The following is a 14215-nucleotide window of genomic DNA, read 5'->3' as shown; positions in this document are numbered from 1 at the left end:
AATGTTTACAATGGGGTCGTGAACCTCCACAATCTCCTCCATTTGGAGGTCCATATTGCGTGCCACCCTTCGCAAGAGGTCCTGGTGCGCTCGCAGGTCAATAGGAGGCGGACCCATGGCGGATGTGCCCGCTACCGCCTCATCGGGGGAGGAGGAGGAGGATCCCCCCGGTGGCAAGGGGTCCAAGGGTGGTTCCTGCTCCAGGTGCTCCTGTAGATGAACATCAGCAGCCCCAGGGACCAGGGCGTCCACCGGAGTGGGCACCGGCGCCTCCATACCACCTGGTGGAGGGCGGAAGATGGTGGCCTCCGGGACCCTGGGCTCGGAGCGTGCCGAGCGGGACGCAGAAGGAGGGGCGCCTTGCGCTTGATGGTAGGCCCACGGCGTCCAGAAGGACCAATGCGCAGGAGCTTGCGTAGGGTCCTCCGCCGTCTCCTGCAGGTGGGTGGCCTCCGCATCCGAGGAACGGGACGCCGACCTCGATGGCCACGGCGGTGCCGAGCGCACTGACACCGGCACCGGATGGTACGGTGCCGATCGGTGCCGGTCGTAGGGCGATCTGTCCCTGCCCAGTGCCAGGGAACGGTGCCGAGATCTAGATCGGGATCGGTGCCGGTAGTCTCTTCGGTGCCGAGAGCCCGATCTGGAGCGGGACGAAGATCTCGAGGAGGCCCGGTACCGGGAGCGGCCTCTCGAGCCCGAGCGGCGCTCATACCGGTGCCGGGAGCTCCGTCTCGAGCCCGAGCGGTGCCGGTCGTCGCGACGGTGCCGGGATCTGGAACGGCGTCGTGAAGGTGATCGGTGCCGCGAGTACGACCGGTGCCGAGGTGACATTCGGCGCCGGGACTCCGAGCGGCGTCGAGACGTGCTCCTGGACCTCGAACGGTGCCGCAAGTCTGGAGCTGGAGACGGCAGGCGCAGCAGGGCAGGCTTGCCCCTGGACTGCAGCTGGCGCGGAGCAACCGGTGCCGGGAGGTGTGACGGCCCCGGTTCGGTGAAGGCAATCAGGTCCCGTGCCGTTGCAAAAGTCTCCGGGGTGGACGGGAGACAAGGTTCCACCACCAGCCTAGGTGGGGAAACAGTCCGCACCGGACTCGACGGCCTCGGTGCCGGAGTCAACGGTGGGGCCGCCTGTTGTGAGCGGTCCAACGGCGGACGCGGCTCTACCCCCGGCACCGAGGGAGCCGGCGTCTTCGGCGCAGCCGTGTCCTGGGTCTTGCGGACCTTCTTGTGGCCCGGAGACAGCGATCGGCGCCGAGGCCCCTGAGGCGGGCGCAGTGCCGACGTCGGTCGGTGCCGTGGTTTATCCGTCGCACCGGTCGGAGCCGCCGGGGCGCTGCGCACGGAAGCGCTCGGTGCCGGGGCGCTGCGCACCGAAGGAGGGTCCGGACTCAGAGCCGCCTCCATCAGGAGCTGTCGGAGCCTGAAATCTCGCTCCTTCCTCGTCCTCGGCTTGAAGGCCTTGCAGATAGGGCACTTATCTGCGGGATGGGCCTCCCCAAGGCACTTCAAGCAGGAGCTATGCGGGTCGCTTGTTGGCATGTGCTTCCCGCAGGACGCGCACGGCTTAAAGCCAGGAGCCTTGGGCATGAGCCCGGCTGTGCGCCGGGGGGAAAAGGGGGGAGACAACCCCCTAAACCCCCGCTAACGATTTACAACTAAACAAGAACTAAACAACTAACTATCTAAAGAACTATAACAACTATATACAACTATCTACACTAAGGAGAATGAGAAAGCTAGGGAGTGTGGAGATCAGCTAAGCCGCGCTCCACAGTTCCAACGACCGTCAGGGGCGGTAAGAAGGAACTGAGGGGGCGCTGGGTCGGCTGGGGTATATATCCAGCGCCATAACGGCGCCACTCCAGGGGGCTCCACAGCCGACCCACCGGGGTTGCTAGGGCAAAAATCTTCCGACGATCGTGCACGCGGCGCGCGCACACCTAACTGGAATGGATATGAGCAAGCACTCGAAGAAGAAACAGCTGATTCGCGGCGGCAAGCGCTGGGAGGGGAGGGGGAACGCGGCATGCTTGGGGAAGAGACGGGGCCGGGATTTGGGGAAGGGCTTGTGATGGGGGCGGGGCAGTGCCGGGCTGGGGGTGAGCACCCACCGGCGCCTGGAAAAGTTGGCGCCTATGGTTGTGTCCTAAGTTCAGACAGCTGCCAAAAGCAAACTGTCCTGAGGCAGGGGAAAACCCCTGACACCAGCCCCTGGCTCCCTCTCTGGCTCTGCACAGCATGACACACACACACACACACACACACACACACACACACCTGCCTGCCTGCCTCTGTGTACGTACTGTGGGAGACAGCAGGAACATTCCACGTTAAAGATTTGCTCTATGATTCCAGGAGCAGCACAGCACACCAGCTGTCAGAAGGGAAGAGACATACCTGCAAGGCTGCAGAGTTCAAAACAATGAGCAGCGCGGTCACTGCAGGCATTGTGGGACATCTCCAGAGGCCAATGACAGCGATAAAAGCAAACAAGGTGTTTACACTGGCACTTTGGCAATAAAACCTTTGCGCAAAAAGCCTTATCACTCTCATGGGGATGGTTTGATTACAGCGCTGCAACGGAGGAGTTTCGTCGCAAAAGGTGGCTTTGCAGCACGTACACTTCTACTATTTCATCGCCAAAAGCTCCCTTTTAGCAAAAAATCTTGGCCGTGTAAACCAGGCCTTAGTCTTTGCAGAGTATGAGCTCTCTAGGGCAGACAGCTCATCTCCATCTGTGTTTGGAAAGTCCCTGGCACGGTTGGGTACTACCACAATCTAAATGATAACACTCTCCTACAAAGTGTGGCAGGTTTTTAATACTGCACCTACTTCTACAGACTAGGGATTCAACCTACAAGAACTGTTTACCTACTAAAACTTTTCATATGGAGCATATTCACTGTGCGGTAAAACAACAGTCGTTTTATATCTTTACAAGTCAGGTGGGAGTTTTACTTGCCACTTATGACATGTTACAATATCCACTATAAGGGAAGTCTTTTCACAACCTCATTTAAATATCATTTAGCCAGTAAGAGACCCCAAGTCTGAGATTTGAGTTGACTGAATTGCTCCCACCTTGTCAACATTTGTACTTTGTGCCAGTGCTACAGGAGAAACCTGACAGGGAGAGCCCAGATTGTCGCCAATATTTAAACTACAAGAATCATTTGAAATCCCATTCCCTTTTGGAACTTCTCTCTGCTTTCCATTCCCAGCATCCCCACTGACCGCTTTCAAACACTTCCATAATAATTACCGTATATGGACCATTAACCATTTCGTTATGATACTACAGTTCTCAGTGTACCACAAAGTGGTGTAAGATCAGAGACCACTGAAGCCCTTAGAGCACCAAAGCCATTTGATCATACATGAGAGCAGGTAGCTTTGGAAAAATATCGATTTGCTGAGTATCTAATGTTTATCCAGACATACACAGGCTAGAATTTTCTCCTACTCTGACGCAACCCCGATTTGGCTCAGCATTTTGTGTTTCTGATCTTAGTTTTAAAAGAGTAATAGTGTTTCTAGCACTGTTGGAAGAGTCTTTGGATGTACATTTCAGTAACATACTAAGTGTAATCATAATGCCTAGAAACTAATGCTTGTTGCAGATTTATACTGCATTCCTGGGCCTAATTCAGAAAAGTGCTAAACATTCACAATCCCCCAAGACAGCGAATAGTAGTGGGTGCCAGGCACCTCTCTGGATCAGGCCTTTGTGTGATTGTATGACCTCCAGTTCAATCACAAAACCTCAGTGCCAAGGAGTACAGGCTATACTTAGAACAAAGACTTCAATGGAACCCTTAAAAGGAAACAAATTTAATTACACTAAAGGCCATTTAAAGTACTGCTATGGGAATGAAGAAGTTAAAAATTTTTATGAGTTCAATCCTTGAGGGGGCCACTTAGGGATCTGGGGCAAAATTAGTAAATCAGGATTACCCATTTAACATACTCCCACTATACCTTATCTCTAATGTACTGTAGTTAAAATCCCAAAGCAAAGAAGATTGAAAGTACTTCGCAAACAGAGATTAAATCAAAAGCCTTTCTGCTTCAGAAGTAAGTTTTAGCTGGCTCCTCGAGATCATCACAGTAGCATACCTAACCACAGAAAGTAAACAACCAAAAAGTGTTTACAGAGTAAATACCAACCAGTTTGACTTTCAATAACCCCACACAAAACATAATTCACACGATACAGCACTAGAAAAAGACTGATTCCCTAGTGCATAAAATGAAACTTTGCACTTCCTGCCAAGACCATTTATTCTGTCAGCCAATCCAAGCTCACTCACACTTTCAGCAGACCAAAACACAAAGGCAGCATGCAGTTTTCAGGCCTTTGGAGCGTGAACAGCTCCAAACTCAACACCACACAGGTCAAAAAGTGAAGTGACTAATTAACTTCCTTTGCAAACAAGGCCACTAGACTTTTTTCCTTCAGAAGTTCCATCATCCCTATCACTACTGTAGCTAAACCAAGTGCCAACACAGATTCTGCTCTACAGAAGTTTTTATACTGCGCTCATTTCCATAGTATCTGAGCATCTTCCAGCAAGTGTGTTAAGCAACATGACTATACATCGGTCATGTATTTGTTCACTCTTTCTCTCCCCAGAAGAAAGTGTGTGCAGTGGAGTGTTGTTTTGGTAGGAGGTTTTTTTTTAAATTAACCAAATATACCTTTTGCTATATATTTACATTAGAAAAGACAAGGTCAAGAAATGCACCTGGCACTTCACGCAAAACGCTGTGCAGTTTGTGACGGTTCTTAGTTCCTGGGGGAGCTCATTTCCCAGTCTTGGACCACTCCTGGAGAAGATTCCGTCTCCCGCACAGATAATCTTTATACTCTTACGGTTGAGAATTCCGGTGTGCCAGAGGAGAGCAGTTGTCAACCATGGCTTTTGGCCTAGAGCTTTAGACAATCTTTTCGATACCCTGGGCCCAGACTGTGTAACACTTTCAAGGTTCAATGGCAAAAAAAGTGTTAATGCAGAGTTAAGATTGCTTGGCAATATATCATCCCCTTACAGAATACTGAAATGAGCAAAACTCAAACTTCTGAGAACCAGGAAATGCACAGTTAAGATTCAAAGGGAGGCCCCATTAATTTTGTTAGGCCCAGGTTAGGATCCAATGAGGAAACAAATACTTGCACCTGAGGCTATAATCTGTCCAACCCTTTTAGAAATCTGATAGTTATGGGGTTGGAAAAAAGTGAGTACTCACCCACTGGAGGGTGGAATGCTGAAATGGCTGCCAAATGTACTTTAATGGAACTAACTGTCAGGCCTTGATGATTTAGGTGCAACAAATAATCCAAAATGTGGTTAATGGAAGCATGCACTGGAGACACATTTCTCTGCTGAGATCAAATAGAGAAACGTTTCCATTTGGCCAGGTAAGCATGCCTAATTGAAGCTTTCTGGTGTTCAGAAGCACCTCCTTCATATCTTTCAAGTCATTTCTACTGGTGTTAGCCACAAAGCATCTCCGCTGTTAAGTGGAGGGTCTGCAGATCTCTTCCCTTGAATGTGTAAAACTGCTGCCATCCTTTTAAGCAGTTCTTAGTGAGCCTTGTAATCTTCTTGTGGTCAAGAAAAGTTCACCACCTCGTCTGGTGATGAGGAACACAAACACACCAGGACACTGAGGCAATGGCTAGTCTGCCTCGTGTAGCGGAGGAGCTGTCTGAACATCTTCCAGTTGCTCAGTCCTGGGCCTGATCAGAGAATGTTGTCTGCAGTGCAGATGATCTTTGATGAAGCCAGCTTAGACAAGTGAGGAGAAGTCCTAGCAGCAGGAGAGACACCCCACCATGTCCAGAACAGCCACTGACATGGTGATGGAAAGCCCCATGGTTACACAGGCCACTGCCCCTTGAGATGTGCCCACTGCTGGGACATCCACAGACCCAACGGCTCTGATGCAGGGAAAGCTTCCCACCTGGTACGGGGGACAATAGAACCCATTTCTAAATCCAACAAAGATGACTCAATCGTGCGATAATGGTGGAGCAGAACCCTGTGGACAGGAGACCAGTAAGCCAAACCCAGAAATGCTGGCAACAGGGATATTAACGGTGGCAAGCCCCTAGAATGTACAGGCCTCCTAGGCACCAGAAGTGGCATCAGTACTGTATGCTCTTGCAGAGGTGGTGTAGGGGCCACAGTTTCCAGTGAGGGCTGAAACCCTTCCTGAACCACAAGGGACACTGGTACCAAGAGGTTCAGTAATTCTCTAGTGGCGGTGTACCCTTCTGGTGTAGTCAATATCGAAATTGGATCTTGGGTCCAACACAGACACTTCAGGAATCGGCCTCAACAGATCTGGCACAGGTTCTGAGCTTGACAAACCCCCCTTTGCAGCAGATGAGCATGCTGGAGAATGTTTCCCTTCAGAGTCCCTCTCTGAGTTCTTGCTTTTAGATGGCCTGGGTACCGAAGGTCTTTCTGGACAACATACCAGGTCCTTGGCAGATCTGGGTCTCTTCATCAGTTCTAGAGATACAGAACACAGTGCCAAGGCCTCTCAGGAGGTACACTCTGTACAGATGGTGCCGCACTTGGAGTGCACTCTGAACCCAACAGCGCCAATGGAGGGCCAAGTGCTGCCTCCATAAGGAAATATTTAAGTCTCACAGCTCTATTTTTTTTGAGTGAGGTTTAAAACAGTCTATAAAGGTGATACTTCTCACTGATGTGAAACTCCCAACATTTTAGGAAGCTGGGGTGTGGGTCACTGACCGGCACTGGCCTGGCACATGGCTAGCAAGACTTAAAACAGGAGGTTTAAAAAACAAACAAAAGGAACTATTTCTTCACACAACACACAGTCAACCTGTGAAACTCTTTGCCAGAGGATGCTGTGAAGGCCAAGACTATAACAGGGTTCAAAAAAAGAACTAGATGAATTCATGGAGGCTAGGTCCATCAATAGCTATTAGCCAAGATGGGCAGGGACGGTGTAACTGGCCTCTGTTTGCCAGAATCTGGGAATGGGCAACAGGGGATGGATCACTTGATGATTACCTGTTCTGTCATTCCGTCTGAAGCACCTGGCATTGGCCACTGTGGGAAGACAGGAACCTGGGTTAGATGGACCTATGGTCTGATCCAGTATGGCCATTTTTATGTTTTTATGACTTAAACCCCAGAGAGAGAGAGGTATGACTCTCTCTACCAGTTCCGAACCAGAGAATCAAATTTGGTCCAAAAGAGACCAAAAACTAAAACCTATCATTAACTATACATTGTAACTAACTACTGAACAAGAAACAGACTTTATGCAAAGAGTGAGGGAAATAAACTGACAATAGCAAGACTTGCAATACCATCACTGATGGTAAGAAGAAACTGGGAGGGGTCGGGGCAGCTCTGCCCTCTTAAACCAGCATGCAGTGGCGTGCAGCGACAGAACACTCAAACCGCTTCAACCGGTACCAGGGAGGGGAAAAGTTCTCCAACAGCCATGCACGAGGCATGCACGGATCTAAAGTGGAATGGACATGTGCAATCACTCAAAGAAGAATGTTTTTGTGTCATACAATATACCAGGGGTAGACAACCTATGGCACGTGTGCCAAAGGCAGCACGCAAGCTGATTTTCAGTGGCACTCACACTGCCTGGGTCCTGGCCACCGGTCCCGGGGGCTCTGCATTTTAATTTAATTTTAAATTAAGCTTCTTAAACATTTTAAAAACCTTATTTACTTTACATACAACATTAGTTTAATTATATATTATAGACGTATAGAAAGAGACCTTCTAAAAACGTTAAAGTGTATTACTGGCACGCAAAACCTTAAATCAGAGTGAATAAATGAAGACTCGGCACACCACTTCTGAAAGGTTGCCGACCCCTGCAATATACATTTACTGGGTAGCCACACACCTGCCCATTTCCTGATTAATATTGTTTTGACTCTTAACAGCTTTCATATTGTCACTGTACTGATTATTCAAATGTTCAGCCAAATCAGAGAAAACTATAAACAGCTCCTGGACACACATTTCTGATGCCGTCCAAATCTGCTATCAGACATGGTTTGAGGTGTATACCAGGAATATAAAAAAAAAAAAAAAACAGATTATTTCCACCTGAGTGAATCACCATGAGGTCCAATAGATCACAACCTCTTAAGTCACCAGTTAGATGCTGCAGGGTGGGTAAAACATGATGCTAATGCAAGCCAACTCTCTTCACCCAGATCAGCCTGTAGCCAGCAATCCCCATGCCATGGTGTACTTCTTGCTCTCCTGCAAACTTCTACAACCTCATGATCCAGGAATCACCAAGAATCCACATGCTGCCAACCCAGGCAGCACACATACTTCTTTTCCCTCAGCGATCAACTTCCATGCTGTGTGTCTTTGGAAACACCACATTCATCTGTCCGGAGATCAGGAAGTAGCCAAGACACTACTACACACAGAAGAGGCAAAAAGAAGGTGGGGGAAATTAAGGCAGAAGTTGATGCAGAGCCAAATACAGCAAAGGAGTGGGTCTGTTGGGGCAGCAATTTTTCCAGAGTCCCCCAGAGAATTAGCAGGTGCCATGCAAAACCTGAGATCAAAACTGACTGAGAACATTTTGACCTGCATCACAGCAACAGTTTGATCTCTACCTCAGCACACACAAAAAAACCCAAACACACCAATTTTTTGAAAAATGGCTATTTTCCCCTCCCAGGTTATATCTCTGGAAACCCTAGTTCAAATCACCAACCCTACTCTGCACTCCCACGAGTCATAGGTAATTTCAAGAAACCCAATGCAAGCATGCAGATTTTAGAGCAGTCAGAGTGTCCTTTAAAGAGGAAGTGAGGATGGAAAGGGCTCCTTTACACATCCACTTACAGCATAGGAGGGGTCTGAAAGGTGTGAAGTGGCACATTCATTTCAATGTGATGTTCTCAGCATGCAAACACCCCACGGAGATGAATATAATCTAAAACAATAGATCTGAGACATGTGAACTGCTCCATGCATCTCAATGTGTGTTCCCATCCACCTCCTGCTTTACAGTTTGTGATATGCATGAAGTATGCATGTTCTCAGCTCCCCATCCAAAGGGGCAGGACTTTTCCAGATGCTGGCTCAAATGAGGGGCAGGGAGAGAACCTCAATGTTAAGGCTCCACAGGTCTGGTGCTCTTGCACAGCTCTGGAACAGTCCCTGGGAGAAGCCCTTTAGAGTGTTAACCCCTTAGCTTCACTGCCTCCTGGGTCCGAACTTCAGAGCCTTCAGCACCCATTTCACTCAGGGAGTCCACTCGAATTGGCCACCTGGGGGGAGACTTGCACATCCAAAGGAAGCAATGCACCCCCAACCTCAGTGACTCAGACAGCATTGTAAAAATAGAAGGGTTTATTACATGTCTGGAACACAGCATAGAAAGTCCTTACTTAGCATCGAGAATAGAAAAAGTTACAGCATAGTCCACCTGGGTCAGTCCTGCCCGTCCTCCTTTGTCCCCAGTCCAGAAGCATGTCTCCTGCTTCCAGCAGCCCACACTATACAACCCCAAGGATCTCTCCTCCATCCTTTGTTCCTCTTCCTGGTCTGAACAAGGTCACCTGGTTATCTACCTTAGCTCTCTGTCCCGCACCTGGACAAAACCAGCTGGCTTCCTGCGGGGGTTGGGGACAGTCCAGGGTCATTAGTTGCCAGGCACCACATGTCCAGCCATCGGAGTGGCCATATTCTGCTGAGACTCTGCCAGAGTAAACAACTCTTCCCACCACCTAGTTCAACATGCAGCACATAGGGGAAACTGAGGTATGCACAGTAATCATACAAAATATTAAGAAACATTCCCACTTCATCACACTCAGACCCTCTCAAAAGGGCAAGCGCCCTCCCTCCCTCACCAGATTACGGCTCACATGATGGCGGAGGAGGGGTATAGAAACCCTGAAAATAGAGAATATAGAAAATTCCTTCTCATTATTTATATCTTTCAAAGACTTGCAAACAAGAGCATTTTGGTTGCTCATGTAATGTCAGAGGAGACCCCTGAAGTTAACACAAAAAGCTTTAGCTCACTGGCAAAACTTCACTTTAGGTAATTACATCTGGCCTACCTAAGATGCCTTGGGCAGGTTTAGCTGGATGAGTATTTTTACACTTCCTGTCCTTTTGGTGTTGCTACGTACTGTTGAACAGTTGCCACATTCCATCCATGAGGCTGGATTTCAGTGATGGGTGACACAATTCATATATATAGCTTCAAGTAAGTTTAAATGCATTGTGAATTTTGAAGATGAAAGGCATAATTTGAAGTGATCAAGATGATTACTATGAAAGTATAAACAAAAAGTCTGACTGTATAGTGCTACCCAAGTTACCTGTGTTGACTGGATCACTGTAAGGTCATTAATGTAGCAAAAGCCTGCCCCCATGGCAGAACGAAGTCCAGCAGTCCCAAAGGTCAGCCTGCAACAGAGGCGATCCCGCAGCTCCTTGTTCATCCCATTCCGTACCAGGTTTTCAATCTGCTCTTTTGTTTTAGGGTTCTGCAAAAGAAAAACGAAGGTTCTGTTCCCACTGCTCAAGGAGGATCTGATGGAACAATTACTGCTGCAGTGCAGTTTGTGTTAAAATAATTCTCACTAATTCACAGGATAGGAAGAAGTGGTCTCTGTATCCACAACCCAAGCTCTTTTAGAATACAAGTTCTATGTTGGTGTAAGAAAGGATCACACTTTGCTCTAACCTTTGTCACTTCTAACATGTTCTCTATTCAAACATATTTAATTATGCATAGGCTTGGAAGTAGTAGATTTTTATTGGTAAATGTCAATTTCACCATATACACACAAATCAACACAAATATTCCCATCTATAATAATCAAAATGTACATATAGGCAAAGAAAGAAAAATGCTGCTTGAGAACTTGCTAGAATTTGAGTCAAGACTCAAATTTACTTTGCATATTTTGACAAGTGATGTTGACTAGTTGTGTTTTAGCGGTTACAAAGCTTTAACTTTCTGAATCTCAACATCTACTGTGAATAATAATTATTTGCTGACCTTCCTATTGTCTGAAATACCCCATAATTTCCTGCAACTGTGAAAAGTTATAGATAAAAGTCAGAAAAATGCTTAAAAAACAAACATTTTTTATATTATCCATCAAACTGACAAAGTCAAATTCTGCCAAGTCTAATTATGCATGACTTAATAATTAAGGAAGTGAACTGTACTCCAGAAGATGTTCCTTTCCAAAGTTAAGACCCAGAACCAGATAGCTTAGAGTAGTTTATATTTCAAAGAGTTGCAACAAAATTGCTTGTCAGCTGCACCAGGAATTGGGAATTTAAAAAAAGACTTATGAGTAAATTTTCAAAGGCACCGTTAGTCAGTGGGAGTTGGGCTCCAAGGGTGCCTTTCAAAACACTACCCCCTACAGTATTAGGTAATCTTATTTGTTTCTAGCGGCTAATGCAGAACCATTCCCTAGTGCTTTGTCCAGTTTAGCTTTAAGTTACTCAAGCAGAGGATATGCTGTGTTGGTCCCAGGATATTAGAGAGACAAGGTGGGTGAAATGATATTGTTTATTGGACCAACTTCTGTTGGTGAGAGAGAAGCAGAGGAGTCAAGCAACAATTGAGTCGGTGTCACAGTCAGGACATGTGCGGGATATTCAAGTTACATTCAGCCTCAGAAATGTGTTTGGACCTGTGAGTACCCACAGTAGTCAAAAAAAGGTTAGGACAAGATTTGTTTTTATGTAGGGGAATGTAAATATGAATGCACAAGCAGCTTCAGTGTCTCTAAGTAGTGACAAAATTACTACTGTGGTGTACCAATAATTTAATCAGAATTGTAAAAAATATTTTAAAACATAAAACCCAGCATTCATGCAATGTGAAGACTGCACAGTTCATTATAAAGTCTGGCAACGCAAAGCAGAAACTGCAGTTCCAACAGCAACTTTTATTGCTTGATTTGAAGCAAGGCTGAATTATATAAATTAGAGGTTTATCCAGAAGAATAAGAGAGTGTGGTTCTCAAACTATTGTAGTGGTGACCCCATTCACATAGCTAGCCTCTGAGTGTGACCCCCCCCCCTTATAAATTAAAAACATTTGTTTACATATTTAACACCATTATAAATGCTGGAGGCAAAGCAGGGTTTGGGGTGGAGGCTGACAGCTCGCAACCCCCCATGTAATAACCTCACGACCCCGAGGGGTCCCGACCCCCAGTTTGAGAACCTCTGGTGTACACTGTATTTGCACTACATGGTACATATGAACCATTTACTATTCCTCTTTGGGGTAAAGTATTACTGCTCATTACAAAAGGCACATCTTTTTATGTCTTATGCTGCACAACAGCTGATTAACATTGAAGTTGGACCCTTTTTATTTCTAACTATGCAACCTCAGCATGTTTTCTGCATTGATTTTCCTAGTGTTTTCTGGGGGAAGCTGGAAGTGTGGAGGCTGGTTTTAGAAGACATTTCGCCAACTTACAGGCTCACTACTCCATATGCAACCCTTACAAGTTCTGCTTTCTACTGCTGAATTCCACAAACCAATTCGTGTGCACTTCCAGATTTGTATTGCACTAGCATACATAGTATATTCAAGTGTGCGTGTGTAAGCTTTATTTTTCTACTGCACATATCCAACATTCAATTTTGAATGATTAAATCATAACAGATTTTGTTCAACCTAAGCAATGGAAGTCATCCTCAATAAGCACAAAGTCCTTATCAACTTTTACGCTTCAGAGCTCAGCGGTTTCTTTTTACAACTGGGGAATGGGGAGGAATGCTTCACTCTCACCCAACAGACTGTCAAATACAATTTGACTTTGGGTAGAGACTAGTATGGGAAGTTTACAAGAATGCTGCCAATTTAAATTCTCTAAAATAGACTTAAACAACATGCTCTGATTTTGTCTCCAATTCCTTTTATAGCGTATTTCTTCTCCCCTGTTTACATTTATGCAAATCTTTTCTGCAAGGGAGAAGTTTTGCAGAGGAACGATGAAACTGACTAGACACAAAATAAAAAAGATTGAGAATTTTTTTGCTAGCTTTTAAATTACAGTACTTTTAGGTGTGACCTGTCACTATAGTACGTGCAACATTCAGAAAATGATCTTTCAAATCATGTCCCTTTAAGCCTACAATTAGAAAATTCTATATAAAAAAAAAAAGATGCAATTGAAACTAGTATGTAACTTTAGAGTCTAGCCACACACTTATGCACATGATTAACTTTACCAATGAGTAGTCCCACCAGACTTGAAGTGTTTGCAGAATTGGGCCCATAGCCATTATTTATATTATAGTAGCATCCAGGGGCCCCAATAAGAATCAGGGTGCTATCTGAACATATAGGAAGAGGTGGTTCATGCAATGAGGAGCTTACAAACTAGCTTAAAACAAGATGCAACAAGTGGGCATAAAAGAAAGGAATGAACTAGATAATCATAAGGGTATATGGTCACAGACTAACCATATGCATAATTTAATAGCTCCAAATCATTGTGCTGAGATATTTTGTGGCTTTTTTTTAATTCAGAGATTGAAAAAAATAAATAAGATTAGCATTCCTCACTGGCCATGTACCAAGTGAACTATAATAGATACAAACAGTACCCAGACAATTTAATATTTTTAAATAGGTCAGAAAATCCAGGTCAGAATTAGAGACTATGCAAATATTTGCCATTTATAATGTAAGACTGACAAGATGGGAGATCTCTGTGTAAGCTTGAAACTTCTCTCACAGAAGTTGGTCCAATTACCTCTCGCACCTTGTCTTTCTAGTATGGGCACTGACACTTAACCAGAAGAATGACTCAGAGGTCCTTGTATGTAACCATCATACAACTGAAGACAGTGTCAAACTCTCTCTCATGGTCAAAAGCCTCCAATCCATTGTCCAACATGTTATTTGGAAAAATCCCATTTGATTGAGGCTGAACTGACTCATCATTATGCTTGCCAACAAGTGGTCCATTATTTCAAAGATTCATGCTGATGATCAATAGGGCTATTGAACAATAATTGACATGCTCCTCATTGAGTATACATTCTGAGAGGATATTTCCTTCAAAATACTTTCCTTCCATGACAGAAAAATCCAGTTAGATCTAAATAATTTAACTGGGCTTAGATATATTCCCTACCTGATTCCTCAAAGCCAGTACAAATCTACCCCAGGAAAGCTG

At 45.8% G+C, this 14215-nt stretch overlaps 1 protein-coding gene across 1 annotated transcript in view; it reads right to left on the bottom strand.

Moving 5' to 3' along the window:
* PGM2L1 (phosphoglucomutase 2 like 1) overlaps positions 1-14215 on the bottom strand; it is an 83943-nt gene that overhangs the window by 40643 nt on the left and 29085 nt on the right. Inside the window, exon 2 of the mRNA XM_026657435.2 lies at positions 10370-10537. Within this exon, the coding sequence (XP_026513220.1) occupies positions 10370-10537 (168 nt within the window). The remainder of the gene's footprint in view (positions 1-10369; positions 10538-14215) is intronic.

The sequence above is a fragment of the Terrapene carolina genome, unplaced genomic scaffold, assembly GCF_002925995.2.
Source record: "Terrapene carolina triunguis isolate 2854851 unplaced genomic scaffold, T_m_triunguis-2.0 Scaffold244, whole genome shotgun sequence".
Classification (NCBI taxonomy): Eukaryota; Metazoa; Chordata; order Testudines; family Emydidae; genus Terrapene; species Terrapene triunguis.
Note: the sequence above shows the minus strand (reverse complement) of the source record. Positions and strands in the feature narration are given on the sequence as shown.